The sequence below is a fragment of the Amphiura filiformis genome, chromosome 11, assembly GCF_039555335.1.
Source record: "Amphiura filiformis chromosome 11, Afil_fr2py, whole genome shotgun sequence".
In the NCBI taxonomy this organism is placed as follows: domain Eukaryota; kingdom Metazoa; phylum Echinodermata; class Ophiuroidea; order Amphilepidida; family Amphiuridae; genus Amphiura; species Amphiura filiformis.
Window position 1 is genome coordinate 58,961,104 of NC_092638.1, and position 17,455 is coordinate 58,978,558.

Consider the following 17,455-nt stretch of genomic DNA (forward strand, 5'->3'; position numbering starts at 1 on the left):
AATAAAATTCATGTTTTACAGTTTTTGATTTTCAAATAATTTTTTATGGCGGACCAAAATTTTTGGTCAAAAAGCCGTTTTTGGGATTTTCTCGAAAATTGTACTTTTTGACCCAAAACTGACATTTTAAATGGATTTATGAGCTCATTTCCGTTCAAATAATGTATACTTTTATATACTTTACATGAATAGTTTTCGAGTTATGAGGTGAATAATAATGGATAATTAGTGATCCTGTGTGCCTCCTTAAGTCTTTATATACTTGCATTCCTCATGATGAAGGACTCCGAGCTCTACGCTTCTTTCTCGATCAGCGATCCGAGAAAAATCCCTCCACCGACGCACTGTGCCGTCTTGCCGAGTTAGTACTCACTCTCAATTGCTTCGAATTCAACGACAAGTTCTACCTGCAACTACGTGGCGTCAAAATGGGTTCTAGACTTGGTCCAGTATACGCATGCATCTTCGTTGGTTTTATTGAACAACAATTTCTCGCCCGCTACCAAGGTACTAAGCCCATTCTATTCCTGAGATACATCGACGATATTTTGGGCATCGCGAACTGTAGAGAGGAGGATCTTCTCCAATTCATGAACTTTGTAAACACATTCCATCCCGCTCTTCAGTTTACTTGGGATATATCTACCACTCAGGTTACTTTCCTTGACATCTCCATCAGTGTTAACCAGGGCTCGTTATCTACCTCAATCCACTACAAGCCTACAGACTCACATTCATATCTCACATATTCGTCTTCTCATCCCAGATCATGTAAGGATTCTATCCCATCTTCACAGGTACTACGTTTAAGACGTTTATGCAGCGATGATGGCGATTTCAATCAGCAAACTACCAAGATGATTGATTTCTTTACTGATCGTGAGTATCCCCGCGCTGTCACCACAGCAGCCGTCGAACGTTTCCAGAACATCACAAGAGACGAATGTCTTCGTATCAAGCAACCCCGTAATGGTTCTAACCGTCCAGTGATGGTATTAACATACCATCCCAACACCGTACCCGTTAGCAACATCATCATCCGGAATTGGAAACTCCTTCAAGACCACCATTCTACCAATGAAATATTCCCTGAATCTCCCATGATATCATATCGTAGAGATAAGAACATTAAAGATCGGCTTGTTCACTCCTATCTCAATCCTACCGACAGCTCAGCGTGTGGCACTGTTCCATGTCATCGCCGTCGTTGCAATACCTGTAACAATATATCTGATACTAATTGTGTCAGTAGCACTTCAGGCACCTACCACATCAGAAGCGAGTTTTCTTGTACTTCTACACATGTGATTTATGCACTTGGGTGTCGACGACATCCGCATATTCTGTACATCGGTGAAACTGAACGGCGTTTGGCGGATAGGTTCACCGAACATAGACGAGACGTCCTCATACGTGACACCGCCAAACCCGTCCCTCAACATTTTAGAGGGGATAGTCATACCATCACGGACCTTACAGTTACCGCTCTCACCCAAGTGCATAATACTCACAAACGGAAAGTCGAGGAACAACGCATCATATTTAATCTTGGCACACTTCAACCCAATGGGATGAACATTCAATTTAATGTCTTCAACCTCAATATTGAACTTTTCACATTCTCTCTCCTCTCTCTCTCTCTCCTCTCCTCTCCTCTCCTCCTCTCCTCTCCTCTCCTCTCCTCTCCTCTCCTCTCCTCTCCTCTCCTCTCCTCTCCTCTCCTCTCCTCTCTCTCCTCTCCTCTCCTCTCCTCTCCTCTCCTCTCTCTCTCCTCTCCTCCTCTCTCCTCTTTTCTTCTCTCCTCTCCTCCTCTCTCCTCTCCTCTCCTCTCCTCTCCTCTCCTCTCCTCTCCTCTCTCTCCTCTCCTCTCCTCTCCTCTCCTCTCCTCTCCTCTCCTCTCCTCTTCTCTTCTCTTCTCTTCTCTTCTCTTCTCTTCTCTTCTCTTCTCTTCTCTTCTCTTCTCTTCTTTTTCTTTTCTTCTCTTTTTTCTTTTGTCTTTTCTTTTCTCTTTTCTTTTCAGGTTTCTTTTCTTTACTCTAATTTTTCTTTTCTCTTCTCTTCTTTTCTCTTTACTTTACTTTTCTTTCTTTATTTCCTTCATTTTTCTTTGCAGTAATTTTGATTTTGATTTTGACCTTTTGCGTGTCTTCCCCCTTTGCGTCGCGATAGACCTCGCGCATTTCAATCTATGTTTTCACGCACGACTCCGCGCACGACTCCTCACGCGTTTCTGTGCTCTCCTCTTCCTTTGTTTTCCGGCACGCAAAAGGTCATCACTTGACAAAGGTCTATGACCGAAAATTCGTGTTTAATTTTGCTACGCAAATAAATCTATACAAATGTGGTTTGACACCAAATATTTCTGCTCTTGGACTCTTTTACTTACCATATACTTATAGCTGAACAGATTTCCTTAAACATGTTCAATGGATACTGTATGCAAAGCAATAGGATTTTGCTGCAAATGTACGTTGCGATATCAATATTAAGAACATTGCAACAAATGAGGTGTCATAATGCGCAGAAATTTTGCTTCGACTTCATATCCCAAATTTGGCATACGATCAACCGTTTTGGAATATTGGCCATTATTTAAAATGAGCAATTACTTTTTGGTACATTTTTATTTGTTTGTGTGTATTTTAAAATTAGAACATGTAGAAAATATCGATATAGCGGGCCAGTATCCAAAATCTGATATAGGGCGTCCAGGTTTAAGGCATGTAAAGAACACATCAAAAAGGACACGTTACATCAACTCATCGATAAACTAATCATAATTATAATATTTATTATAACGGTTAGTTTGCGTTACAAAAACAAATGCGTTGGATAAGTGTAAATACACACACATCGTCTTCATCCATTGCCATCTGGTTTTACAAAGTGTTGCCAAATTATATGAAAACATTTTAGCTGTGATGGGTGCCATTACCATACCTATATACAATTTACATGTTATTCATCCACACAGGTTCCCCCTCCTTTTACCTAGAAGGTCTCTACTATACGTTGGCAAATATTACCAAAACTTAACGAAATTAAATAAATAATCATTGTATCAAATTTGTAAGAAAAAAAAATTCTGTTAACTTATAATTATTAGCCTATGGAATGTGAAATAAAATTTGGTCATGGCTTAGCTGAATTCAAAATCGATCGCTTTTGCAGAAACGCGAACCATACGCATGCTCAGTGTGTAAAACCTACTTCCATTTTACCACTCTCACGCGATTCGCTTGTGTAAAAGCGATTGACTATAAATTCAGCTTTACACTTTCTTTTTATAAAGCTGCAGAGAATAATGCGCGCGAAATCTTAACCGATTTCATTGTAACATAGTTTCTGTGAGATACACAGACCAAATTGTAACTAATTACTTAAGTAGTCTATATATACCTCTATATATATACCACTGAACCACCATCTTGATATAATATTTGCCATGCATGATTCTTTATCAAACATTCAAGTATTGCAATAGAAAGATTCATTTTTATCTTTGAAGTGCGCTGTAAATAAACACCAATATCAAACAAGAATAATATTAGTTAACCCATTTAATCAAGGTCGGATTTATATTCCGTTTTAAACAAAATATCCTTTCTTTTTTTACATCTATATAATAAAAATAATAAACATTTCCCTCAACATAACTTGTAATATAACGCACGGGTATACAAGGCAGAAATCTCACCTCTATTGCGCATTTTTGCATGAGCGACATGCTTTTTATATCTATAGTGTTTAATATCTGATATTAAGATCAACAGTGTGGTAGTTCTGCTGAATTGTTTCCAAACCTTTACATATACATTCTGAAACTTACCGCACGCGCCAACATGTTGTTTGTTTTCATAATAATGGTCCAATGAGGTTGAAAACTACCCTGCAAAAACTATGTGATTTAATAATAATTTATATATATCTGTCAAAGGCTTAATAGTGGTTGCAGTAGATGTAGCTATCCTATAAGTGCGTCTCTTTTCGCTTCACATTCTACTCCATGAAAGCCCTTGGAAGCCACTTTTTCCCCTTCATCTTACTGCAGATGATACATAATACTATACACAGTTGTATTGCCTTCACCAACGCAATATACAATCAAAATGGGGTTATCTACAAACCTAGAATGGGCAATTCCAGTTGAAATTCATACACTCACTATGGAAGACAATGACCTTCGACTCCTGCATCGAGGGTGTATAAAATAGAGTCACCCATTCAGGTAACCCCATTTGAAATTCACACTCCCATGTGTGGTAGAGTATGGTCACTACTTCCACATCTGTGTCTGGATATCAACTGAAATAGCTCAATGGTTCAAAGTCATTACCATGTGCAACTATAACATGCTTACTCCACCTTGCGTCCACTGAAGTTTACCTAGTGGACGCCGAGAGTGGATTCAGATGCTACGAGCATGAAATAGCTGCATCATTACACGACGACAGATGGCGGTCTATCTTTCATCTGCATTCATGAACCACGTGTAGACTTTCCAAATATCCCATCATGTACTACTAAAGGGGTGTGTTGTGGTACTCGTATTCGTCCCCTCTCATGGGTTTGAAGTCGATACGGGATTTACGGGGTAACATGCATTTGCACGCTTATTATGAGAATGCTGTCAGCGGAAGTGAAACCCCAAGAACAGAGCATGATGGGATACATGGGAGAAAGTATTACATTAACGAATCACTGCTTCTCATTCCTGGAAGCACTTTTCTTTAATTATCAACTACATACCTTTCTCAAAATCTAGACAACCTGTAATATTTTTCAGGTAACAGAAAACATGCACACACAAAAAACAGCAATTGTGTTTTTGGTCGTTGATTATAATTAAAAAATATTTTGGTCTTTAACATTGTGTCCACTATAATAACATTTTACTCTCGACGAGTCAGTGACATCAGTGGGTATTTAATTTGTACGTAGCTCCAAATCACGAGCGTACCGTCAAAGTGCTGGCGTACATACGCACGTGTTTAAAGACGCGGCATAGATACGCGATCAAAAAACAGCTTCATCGTGTTGACAACACCGACTCGTCGAGACTAAATAATCTATCATTTCTTCTTCCATCGTAAACATTGGTCAATAATAACCCTTGAAGCTTACAAAGCTTAATAAAAGTACATAATAACACTTTCATTTACCTTATTATATAAAATTGCGAATAAGTACAGCACTTGCTGGTTATAAACAGCATCCTTACATATACCAATATCATAAGACAGATATTCCAATTTTATATGTATAAAACGGTTGGTAATTCTCCATACCAAAATTATTCTCCTTTATTTTCAAATATAATTATTATTACTAATGATAACACTATCAAAAACAGTCCAATTATTAAGTAGTCTATATCAGCCGTCTTCTATTATTCAATGTGCAGTATATAGCCGAGTCAATTGGCTCGGTACCATGCTCCCCACTTCCAAACTTTTGTGTGTATTATATGATATCAAATATTATAATTTAACCACAAATATGATAGTACACTATAATATCTTTGTTCGATACTAAGTATTTATAGTCTCTGCTTTCAGTCGTTTAATACTCCCATAGGGTTTTCTGGCCTTTCTCGTTCGATTTCGCTGTGAAGAGTCCATTGGATTCGCCAGACAGATAGTTACCGCTAGGTCCGCGAATGTAGAAGGTGGTTTGGCCTTCAAATTCAAATGTAAAATCAGCCGCTGCAGGTACTCCTGGTATGACGTCACCGTTATCTGCGATGCCCCATTTGGATTGCTCGTCTTCACCTGTAACAATATAATCAAAATCAAACATTTTAAAATATTCCCCATTTTTTTATTTCTCGTCATCACACATCACATTTGGAATCACCACATTTTGAATCGGCATGAAAAATACTTTTTTCTTTCTTTTCCTTTCCTTTTTTCCTCAAACAAATAATCTCTCAACTGTGCCTTTTGATGGTGTAATTAGTTGGTAATTTGCATGCTTTGGTGATATTGGAGTAATTGGACAATCGTCTGGATAGAGCAATTGCTTTCAAGCAATTATTTTAATGAGGTGTCTACCTAGTAGTCTTTCCCATTTAGACCTATAATAGGTCTACTCGTCAGTATAACAATCGGAGTATAATTATGTGGACATGACCACCATTATTACACTGCTAAGAAGTCAGTATTACCCAACGTTGGTTCAAATATCAACAGTTTAAATCAACAGACCAAAAAGTTCTAATTAACTTTAGCCACTACTAGACATATTTTACCCAAATTTGTTAAATTTGGCCCTAAAATTTAGTTCGTGGATATTTGAACCGTTGAGTAAAGCTCAATTATAGTGTAATGGGCTATTCCACTTGAAATCCATACACCCCCTTTGGAAGACATCACTGCAATACCCCACACAAGGAGTGTGAATTTCAAATGTGGTTACCTGAATGGGTGACTCCATTTAAAATCTACACACCGGCATGGTGGGAGATTAAAGGAAGTCTCCGGCAATCATAACATTACGCCTTTTATGTTGGTACAATAATTATCAAGCACGAATCACGTGGGTTTCTTCAAAAGAAACTCATATTGACTATAAAAACGAATAAAAACAGCCGGCTCTCAACACGCCATATTCAAAATTCCCGCCCCGAAATTTGAAAAAGCTTTCATTGTATTATTGGGACGTCATTGCACTAGACAATTTCAATATCCGGGAATTTCGAATATCGCGTGTTGAGAGACGGCTGTTTTTATTCATTTTTATGGCCATGAGTTTAAAATAAAATCACGTGATTCGTGCTTGATAATTTTCAAACATACAAGGCAAAATGTTGTGATTGCCGGAGACTTCCTTTAAAGTTACGTCTTCCATAGGCATGATAGGGGTGTGTGACTTTCGACTGGCCCAATGATAAAAACTTACTTGTAAGATGATAGGCATAGTTGTTCCTATCGTACGTCACTTTGAAGACATCGTAGTTAGCACGGGCACATTCATACTTGTCGCCTTTCTTTGTCGCTGCGACGAATCCATGGTCATTCTTCAACACCAGGATTGGTCTGTTAATGAGCTCAAAGCAGAATGTGGTACTATCGTTGGCATCTGGAGAGTCTTCTTTAGCGAAGAGATGACCGCTGGGTTTAGCGCCTACGTATTTACCGTTTGCAGCCTTGATGATAACTTGATGGCGTTTGCTTTGATCGGTGAAGTACTCGAAATCAAAATGGCACTGTGGGTCAGTCCTGTAGGAAGGAGGAAAGAACATAAAATTATAGGATTAGGTTATATTAAACTTATTGTTTTTCCGTTTCGTTTCGTTTCCAGCTCTGGGCATTCTGCGTTTCCTATTGTGACATTACATTTCACATAATCACATCTGCTCTTTCATTTTTCTTTTCCCCTCATTACTTTTGTCTAATATCCACCATTTTGGTTGGTTTCTCTTTCTTTCCTTCTCTTTCCATTTCACTCATCGTTATATTCCCTTTTTGAGTTAGTTTCCTTCATTGTACAGTTCGATGGTTTGGTGCCAGCTGCAATAGCTGCCCTATAGATAATTTAACCATCTTTTGCTTTTATATTGTGCACTTGACACCTGGCAGCAATTGCAGACAGGCCTTTCTTGCCCTACACCCTCACGTTTATGCTTTCCATTTTGCATCTTTATCCTCTTTTGATTTTACCCTGGCATTGTCAATGTTTTATAAAATCATATTGTATCCCATTCAGCTTGTTATTTGGCAAAGTGGTACCGATCCGCCTTACATTCATATCATACAACCGTGTTATGACAATAGGAAGTGATATGATAAGGCATCTTAGTATCTAATTGCCAAAGAAATAACCGTCCTGGATACCAAAAAAAATCAAACATGTGACAGCATGTGGTACTTATATCTCAAACATGCTCATATGTATCAGCACATCTGTATCAGACGCAAGAGGCATTGTCCGTTTGCAAACAGTTACAAGTCATAGTATAAGTAGGCCTATAACGTTTCTGGTGTGTTTACTGTACGATGCCCATTCAATTTTGATAGAAAACAATTCAAAAGGTAGGTGACCCGATTGACAGCCCCGTCACCCCACTTTATTTTGATATCAAATGAAAGATCAATTTAATACATAATAATTATCATTAAATTTTTATCATTGATTAATAAACACACTGTAGACTACCAGTATCGTGCATGCGGTATAAATGTCAGCAATTCCATTTACGTGTTGTTGTTTTTTGCATGAATGCTTAAAAGGAACGATACTCTATGTTATACGGAAGTTTAAAGAATTCCATTTCCAACTACCATATCGGGTCACCTTCCTTTAAACACACGCGTTCACAAAGGCTGAAGTTCCGCTGAACCGTAAACTTGATATTTTAATCCAGAGTCTTCAATCACTGCACTTCCCCTGATAAGTCCCATTCCATATAAACAACTGCAACATACCTGCTACTACCAGTTTTGTGTATAGCGCCATCACTCTTTAATTGCCAGTAAGTCTCTTCACAGGTTCTGATAGCCCATTTGCCAGCCAAATATTCCAACTGAAAGATCTCCTTATCTTCTGGTTCATCACACGTGATGGCAGACACATCTACACCTGAAATGACACAAAAATAAAGAAAAGGCATTAAGAAATATGATCAGATGCTTACATTTTATTCTTAGTGTAACGGAACAGGAAAGTATAGTAAACCATGGAACAAACCACTTCCTCAATGTTAGTGATGTTGGGGATTTGGTCAGATGCATTTTGTCAACATGATATTGTAGTCTCAGTGTGATTCCCCTTACTGACGACAAATTGCCGGGTTGTGAATTTCACTGAAAAAAGCTTATTTCCAAAATTTCAGTTGATATTTAGGCCTAGAAATTTAATTTGCAAGTTTATGCATAATTTAGGCCTACTTGTATAATACAGAAAATTAAGCTACTGTGTTGTAATTTTACAGCCCATATTCATGATATTGGACGATATATTTGTCAAACGACTGAAAGCTTATGAACATGTGATGCGATCAAGCAAAATCAGTCGGAACTCGGAAATATTGATTTTGAGATATGGCCTTACAAAGGATCCGTTTGGTTTGTTGTTTTGGAAACTCTTTAATTGCTCATATCTTTGGAACTGGTTCTTCAATTTCAATGGTATTTTCCGCAAAATCCAGATTTGTAAACAATGCTTTTTACTATCCTATAAGAAACTAAAAATTTAATATTTCCGAGTTCCGACTGATTTTGCTTGATCGCATCACATATGGTTATAAACAGTCGATCCTAGGTTTCTGATGCATAAAATGGCTCACTTTTTGGAGTAACTTGGGGCAGGATCACCATGATCACCCCTTTTAAAAGTATCTTTAAGTCCATATAATCTGACAAGTGGTCATAAACTTTCACTGCGCCTAATAATAATTTCATGAGGGAATACAAGGCTTTGCAAGGATAGCCACCTACATTATATTCTACCCCTAAATACATTGGATCGCTTTAATAGCACGATTGTCTTACAAAAATGGGTTGGCAAATCTTCATGAAATCGGACTACATTTACACAACAACATCCTTCGGAAATTGGACCTGACAAAGGACTGATAAGGCCGTGGTAACCATAAAATGATGCCCGTGTAAGCCAAGAAGCTACACAGTTCATGAAAACCTAGCAACGTATCACTAGGATCCACAACATGCTCATCTATCAGGGCACATTTCTTTAACCCCAATACATTTGCACATTCATTGAATGACCTTAGAAAATTTGGGTACAAAAACTCATACTCTGCAACTTGAGGTCAAATTTTGCACTATGGGTGTTCAATTGAGGTTATTGAACTATGGCATTGGGATGAGAACATTGTGGTCCATAGTGAACGTAAACTAACACCAGACCAAAGTTATCCTATCGGTGACCGAAGCTGATTGCAATTCAACAACATTCAAGATCCGATTTCAAATTAGTTCTAACATTACAGACATTATGCGAGGGTGCCAAATTTTTGTTCGCCACCTTCGTGGCGTGCCATTTAAAAAAGATGTGAAAGCTTTCACTTTCCAAATATTGCTTCATCACCAATACATCAAACCACACGTTGTAAAACCCCTATGCACTTTCCAAGGTGGTTTTGCACTATAGACAACACTACCTGCTATCATAATCTCACTCCAAGACCAAAGTCTATGGGAGCTGCGTGCGTAGCACGATTGGACATAGATTGACCCCGAAATTGACCTGAACTCTGCACCCAGAAAACTCAAAACTTCCCACAAAAATAAAATAATACAGGGATTGAATTTTGCTCATTGTGGAATAATTCAAGCCAGGTAGTTCATTCTAAGTTCACAGGTGCACTGATGTGAATACATCAGAATGAACTGTGCCCCCTGGAGATTGATATTGAACTGAACATTGGTTCTGTCACCATGGTCACCACTGGTGTTTGTGTATGATGATATCAACACAATTTGGCAAAGGTTTTCTTGTGACAAAACCAAATTACTGAACTATGCCCTCGAGATTCGAATACGACACCACCGTGTATGACACACCCTATAGTGACGATGTGATTACACATAGTGTTATCTTTTCCCCGATATTTAATTGGAATTGGTTTGTCTTTACTATTTGATCTTCGTCTTGTATTCAAGATTTCGTCTTTCTCTGCATTTAAACAACAATAGCTAAAAATTTTAATTGTAGGTCCTAATGATTTCATATCCGGGATGTGGTCTATTCCAATTATAATCCATCACCCCTTTGAAAGACAAGACTATAATCATAGACTGCATCTTCCACACAGGGAGTGTGAATTTCAAAAGGGTTACCTGAATATTGGCGACTCTATTTGAAATCTACACCCCTGTGTGAGAGATTAAGGTCTTGTCTTCCACAGGGGGTGTATGGATATCAATTGGAATAGCACATTAATAGCCAGATGTTGTGCATAATAATTTACACACTGAAAAGACCACAATTCACCACTTTCACCTGCTCTGCATAGCGTACTACAGGTATTATTGATTCGAATGGTTTACTATAATAATTATTGACCAGTGCAGTATCAATTAATCTCAAAACAATATCAGGAGCTTAAAAGCATTACAAGTATATCACTGCATATATTATAGTTACAAAATGAATGCCAATGTAAGCAAGGCCGTCAATTGAAAAAGTCGAGATTACAGCGACATTATCCACCGTACTTTACATATCTTCCCACATGCCACTGAACCATTAGCTTTGAATTAAACATAGGGCCTACATTAAACATACAGTACTGTTTAAGTAACACATGCGGTTTTACATGTACTGACAGACACTCCTTGATAAATATAATAGTCATTCTTTATGCTGCGAATCACCCACTATATACCGTGACTCATTTCTCAATAGTGATATTTCGCTTTTCCACAATTACAGAAATCTGTTGACATAATTAGAGCATTAGTTTATGGCATGTTAAAGATTACTCTACAGCTTTTCTGGACAATCCGTATCATTAGGTAATATCTATCTTTGAGCTTCTTTGTATCTATGGAATGGCTTGAGTATGACTTAGTTACTGGCGTTTTTGCTCCCCTTCCGTGACCATGTTAAAGGTGCAATTAATCCACCCACACATATTGGAACACATGCGAAGTACATGTATAATGCGGTCTTAAGTGTTAATATTAATGGGAAAACGCATTATTTTTCCACTCTTGTTTTGCTCATTCTTTTAAATCTCTTTTATAATCAAAATATAGTTTGTTTCTGGACATACTGCAAAGTCTTTCAACTGTTTATAGCACAGATCGGAAATTAAACTCTGTGTGGACCTCGGCACTGCCCTCAAGCGACTCACATTGGTTAGTATGGCATACCCTCCAATTTGAGGCGTTAGGGGGCAGTGTTGAGGTCAACACTAGTTCAGTTTGTGCTTTAAAATAAAGTTTTGCAGTATGTCCAGAAACATGTCAAAATATAGTGCTATTTATTAAACGAAATTTACATATAAAAAGGCGAAAAAGAGTGCATATTCCCATGGAATACAATTTAACACCGCAGAAATGGACTCGGCATGTCAAGCACCTGACCTAATCTACATGAACTCTGATGGACTGTACCTTTAAGCACTACATGATTTCACCCATTTATCAAGCCAACTGGTGCTGATCGCCAAATTTATATCAACATTTTCAATCGCTATGAAATTGCAATGCCAATGCTTTTATCAAATATTACTCCTAACGATATGAATAAAGAGCATACCATAGGTAATTGTTGTTTAGTTTCCATTAGTAACGGGCTGAAGGCTAATAACACCATTAAAAGCAACGATGAAATGATATAATTCATAAGCTAATGATGAAATGATATAATTTTAAGCCAAAGTATTTGTCCATGGTATTGAAAGACCAATGAAATTAGGCTATTCCATTTCCAATCCACACTACCCTGTGGAAGATTTTAGAAATATTTTCCACAGTATACTAATAGTATAACATGCAAATGTAATTAGCACATCAACTCTATTTGAGACCTAACTCCCTCTGTGAAAGATTCAGGTTGAATCTCTCTCAGAGGGTGTATGAAATTCAAATGGAGCTACCTATGTGTTCATTCCATTTGGAATTCTTACTCCACCTGTTGAAGATATTTTCTAAAATCTTGCACAAGGTGAGAGTGGACTTTAGACGGATTAGCCGAATTTACACGGCAGCAACAATACAGCAAAGTGCTGTGACCTACAATCCCGGACATAAGTCGTTCGAACACTTGTGTCAAAGTAGGACTGTTTGAGACCGTATTTCTGATATAATTGACATATTAAAATATCGCTTTCTTTGACGTGAAGTCTGAACCATTTCCTACTACTACAACCCTCCCCCTGCCCCACCAATCAATGTTGGATGTTTCTAGGGGTTCATGACCAAAAAAACAACCAATAACATTGATCAGGGGGAATGGGGGGCATATTTGAGGTACCCATATTAAAGTGTTCGAACAATTATGACCGGGATTGTAGTTGAATTTGAAAATAATATTTAACACGAAGCAGACCATGGAAGTTTAAAGACTGAGGCAGACCGAAACCGTATTTTTCATTTTATGCAACCAAATTGAACCGATATTGACACGATTAATGTTTGTGCTAAACACTGTGTAACCTATTTCGTTTGACTTAGTTTACAAAAAAAAAATCAAAATTTTAGAACATCGAGTAAGTAGTCTAATATCAACTATGGAGATGTCACCATCTGTAATCTAACTATAGCTGCCCTGCAGACATTTGAAAATTACTGCATTCTATATTGTACGGACGTTATACGCAATGCAAATGGCAGCTATTGCAGTGGTGTCTTCTCATTTTCAATGGCACAGTTCAATGACCTCCATCCAACAATCAAAGCTCACAATTTGACCTCAAGTTATGAAGTGTGAGTTTTTGTACCCAAAATATATTCAAAGGTCATTCTATGAGTGTACAAGCATATTGGGGTTATAGAACTGTGCCCTACAGGTGAGTATGTTTGCTATCTTAGTGGTGTCTTGCACAAGTTGCAGGATACTAGTCAGCAAAATTTTAAACAATGTGATAACATTTAACATTTCTGTTAACAATTTCATTAAGATTAAATTATTTTCTGTGTTATTATCAAATATTTGGTAGTTGCTTCATTCAATATTCCCCAATATGCAAATGGGATAACCCTAACCCTAAACCGTAGCCCTAACCTTCTTTTGCAAAATGGGGAGTATTGTAATTTTATGAAGCATCTACCAAAAAATTGAATTAATACCACCTACTTTCGCCACGTCTGTAATTGCATTTCATTGAACACAAAAATATATATCGACACATTCAACAGTATTTTATAAAACGCGCAAAACTTGTTTTCTTTCCAAATGTTAAATGAGAGTACCTGATGAAGTCACTTTATTAACACGTTGGTACCACTATGACTTTACGTTGCATCTAACTACTACGTCACAGCATTGGAAAGTGGTGTATGTGTACTGTCTGATAGTACCGTATTGTTGGGTTAACACCTTCCGCGGATGGAAATGTGGAACATTTGGTAAAAATCACAGCGACTTCCGTTTTCTTTCCTCGAATAAGACAGATGTGAGGTAAGGTTGTATGATATTTGCGAATAAGGAAAATCCTTTTGCAAGATTTATGTGAATAAAATGGGGAGGGGAAGATTTTTGATTGGCTTGTCAAATTTTTAGGCAGATTTAGATAAATAAGACAAAAATAACAATCATTTTGATGTAATAGCTTGTCAAATTGTTGACCAACTTCTGCAAACTTCTAATATAAATTGTACATGTAAAACCGTCTTGTATTACTATTAAATTCTGATGTCCATGAAAATTCAGAAATAAAGCTGAATTGACGAATCTTATCTATACTTATTTTGTTGACAAACTACTGCGACACTCTGTTATGGTCGAATTACTTGGAATAATATATATTTTGTGACAAATTGCTGTGACATTGGGTTAAGGTCTAATTACTAAAGTACAAAATTGCCGGGTCACTGCTCATAAATTCATCAGGTTCATCTTTATAGATAAGTTGCCACGTATACTTCCACCATTCAATGAAATTACCAATTCAATATTGCAATGTAGATTTTGTAGTAAAAATATTGGAAATAGAAATATACAACGGAATAATTGGAGAAGATATCGTACCCTTCCCAGAATCCTTTGCAACATTATCGCCCAATTTCATGAAATGACACTCCCATTACTTTGTTCCCTCTGTTTTAATTGTGAGAATTAATCACGAATCGATAGTTAAGAAATAAACACAAGTATTTTGCAAACATTTTGGGTCTGTTCATTGAGGTACATTTCGTCACTAGTAAGTAGTATAGTAGCGACCCATGTTGCACTAGATAGCAGATCAGTACGGAAATTAAAATGTGAGAAATGCATTGTTGTCAGTGTAAGGTGTCTTCTCTACGGGATAATGAAACAAATGGAAAATACACATTAAGCCGAGTGCTAGACAAAATTTCCTTTTTTTTTCTTTCTTTTTTTTTTGAATTTGAGGACGATGACCTTTACCACGTACAGACTGCTGGAGGGTGCCTTTAAGAAAATATACCAGGATTTCTGAGAAAACTTGGAAGTGATTTCACTCGAAAATATGAAGTATGATAAGAATGATTTTCTAATATCAGTAAAAGAACATTCTAATAATAGAATAATTTGCAAACAATTCATAAGGAGAAAATGTTTAACACTCCTGACAAGTGACGACAAATGCAAAAATGTGTAATGCTCGTGTATATTAATGACTACGTTTAATCATGTTGAAAATTACTACTTCGTTTGACGTAAACGATACGGAATACATTACGCATTTGGAATTTAACAGACAATTTGGCAAAAAAAGAAAACAGTGCTCAGTATTGGCGAAGTTGGAAGCCCCATTCAAATACATGTAACTTATTAATATATTATCAGTATATAATTACAGATTCATGTAAATGCTTTATTTTGTCTTTATGAGCCTTTAATATAGCATGTATAGTAGGCCTGTAAGCCTAAATGGAAATTATACTCGGTGTTTCACATAACTTTTAATAAAGAGAAACTAGTTACCAATTGACATAATGCTAAACCATGCGTGTACGAACCAATTAAAACAATTCAATGGGTCACAAATAGCGATTCCGAATTAAATTAAAATGTAACAAAATGGGGATAAGTTTCGTGCTATTTTGTAATTTTGTCTAAATTTTAATGATTTACAGTGATTGCGTACTGTGAATCAGCTTTGAGGCGTGTGCATGTCATGATCAATACATGGACTCTTCAAATTGTACGTTTAATTTAAAAATTGTGAATCCGCAAACGACCTTGTATAGTTCCGAAAATAAACAACAATAAATGACTATATATTCAGATTCATATAAATTTACCTCTGATAAATTGGATGATCACGTGCTCACTGTCAATGACAGAAAAATTGTACTTTTTCCTATTTGGAAAAATATAAATGTTCATGGTATTTTTAAAATTTACTGAACAACGGTTTGCTCTCTGTGGTTTAAACAGTTTCTATTATTAAAAAATAAATGATTTCCTAACTTTAGGCAGTTCTTCTCTGCTGCAAGTAAGCCTTTTTAGTAGGGATAACCATCAAAATTTCATGTTGACCCTATTGCTACAAAAGATTGTTTTCTGAGTAGAACTAATCAACAGAAGTATTTTGGTGGTTAAATGGTCAAAATCTGTCAAAAACTTTTCGAATTATGAATTATCAAAGTTTCCCATTCTGACCGGTCATTGGAACGAAATAAAATGACAAGGTCCAAAAATAGCAGTTGGGAGCAAAATTGGCATAAGCATATATTTACCTTTATATATTTCTTTATTTTAACATATTTGCAAACATGAAACAAGCATATTGTGAAAGTATCAAAGGGTTTCTTATGAAATGGCACTTAACTAGTCACTGGCATAACTTATTTTTTCAAACCAAGGCATTGAAATCATGCATTTAGAGGACATTTGCCAAAAATCATCCAAGATAGCCGATATGGCACAAAATCAAAATTGCACTAAGTAGGTGAACTTTTTTTTTTCACAACCAAGAATTTCAATGTTATTGGGTTTAATATGACCAATTAGTAGGTGTATGTAAACAAAATCTTAAGTTTTGAAGGTCATTGACTCATTCACAACAATAGAGATTATCCTCATCATGCTCATGTGTATTCCTGTAGTATTCCTCATTCAAACCAAAGTAGCACTCAATACATTATGAGTATCTTTGTTCAAACCAATTCAATGCTTGACCTCGGAGTTACCTGCATGACTATCGCGGGCTATTTTGAAACAGTTATGGTTGCACATTCAGGTACTTCTTTTGAAAGTCCTAAACAAGGTATAGCCAGCAGCAAGTTGTAGATGTTATAGGCCTAAATATAAGAAAACGTTTAGGGTTAAGATCAGGTGAACAATACATCGAATGAGCACGAAACTTCACATTTATGTTCAGAAAGGTGTCTTCTTAACATGATTTGAAAGGAATATAAAAATTCCAAAGGGAAGCTGGTGATTTAATTTGTAACTCGAGATCTACTTGTTCAATTTTTTAACCTTTTTACAGAGGGTATGATAGAGGTATTACTGGCAACTCTGCCAAATTACAGCTCAGTAGGCCACGTTTTTCACCTGATCTTACTGATTTGAATATTTTGTGCCATTCTTGAGCAGTGCTAAACTCAGCCACTGGCAATTATGCACATATCAAATGCATCCCCGGCCCCTGGGGACCCGGGGATGGTCCGGGACTTGACATCATGTGACCCGGGATTTGACTCAGCCTGTGTCCCGGGGGGAACCGGGTCTTACCCGGGACTGGTATAAGAATTGACGTCGGCCAAAACCCCGGGACATTGGGCTGGGACTTTACCCGGGCAAGACCCGGGATTATGTCGTAACTTACCCGGGGTTTTCCAACCAGTAAAAT

The 17,455-nt window shown here is 37.0% G+C and overlaps 1 protein-coding gene across 1 annotated transcript in view; it reads right to left on the reverse strand.

Moving 5' to 3' along the window:
• Positions 1–2,766: 2,766 nt before the first annotated feature.
• Positions 2,767–17,455, reverse strand: part of LOC140165091 (fascin-like) — a 38,650-nt gene continuing 23,961 nt past the window's right edge. Inside the window, exons 2-4 of the mRNA XM_072188518.1 lie at positions 8,427–8,580; positions 6,901–7,220; positions 2,767–5,771 (exon numbers count right to left, since the gene is read on the reverse strand). Of these exons, the coding sequence (XP_072044619.1) occupies positions 5,563–5,771; positions 6,901–7,220; positions 8,427–8,580 (683 nt within the window). The 3' untranslated portion in view covers positions 2,767–5,562. The remainder of the gene's footprint in view (positions 5,772–6,900; positions 7,221–8,426; positions 8,581–17,455) is intronic.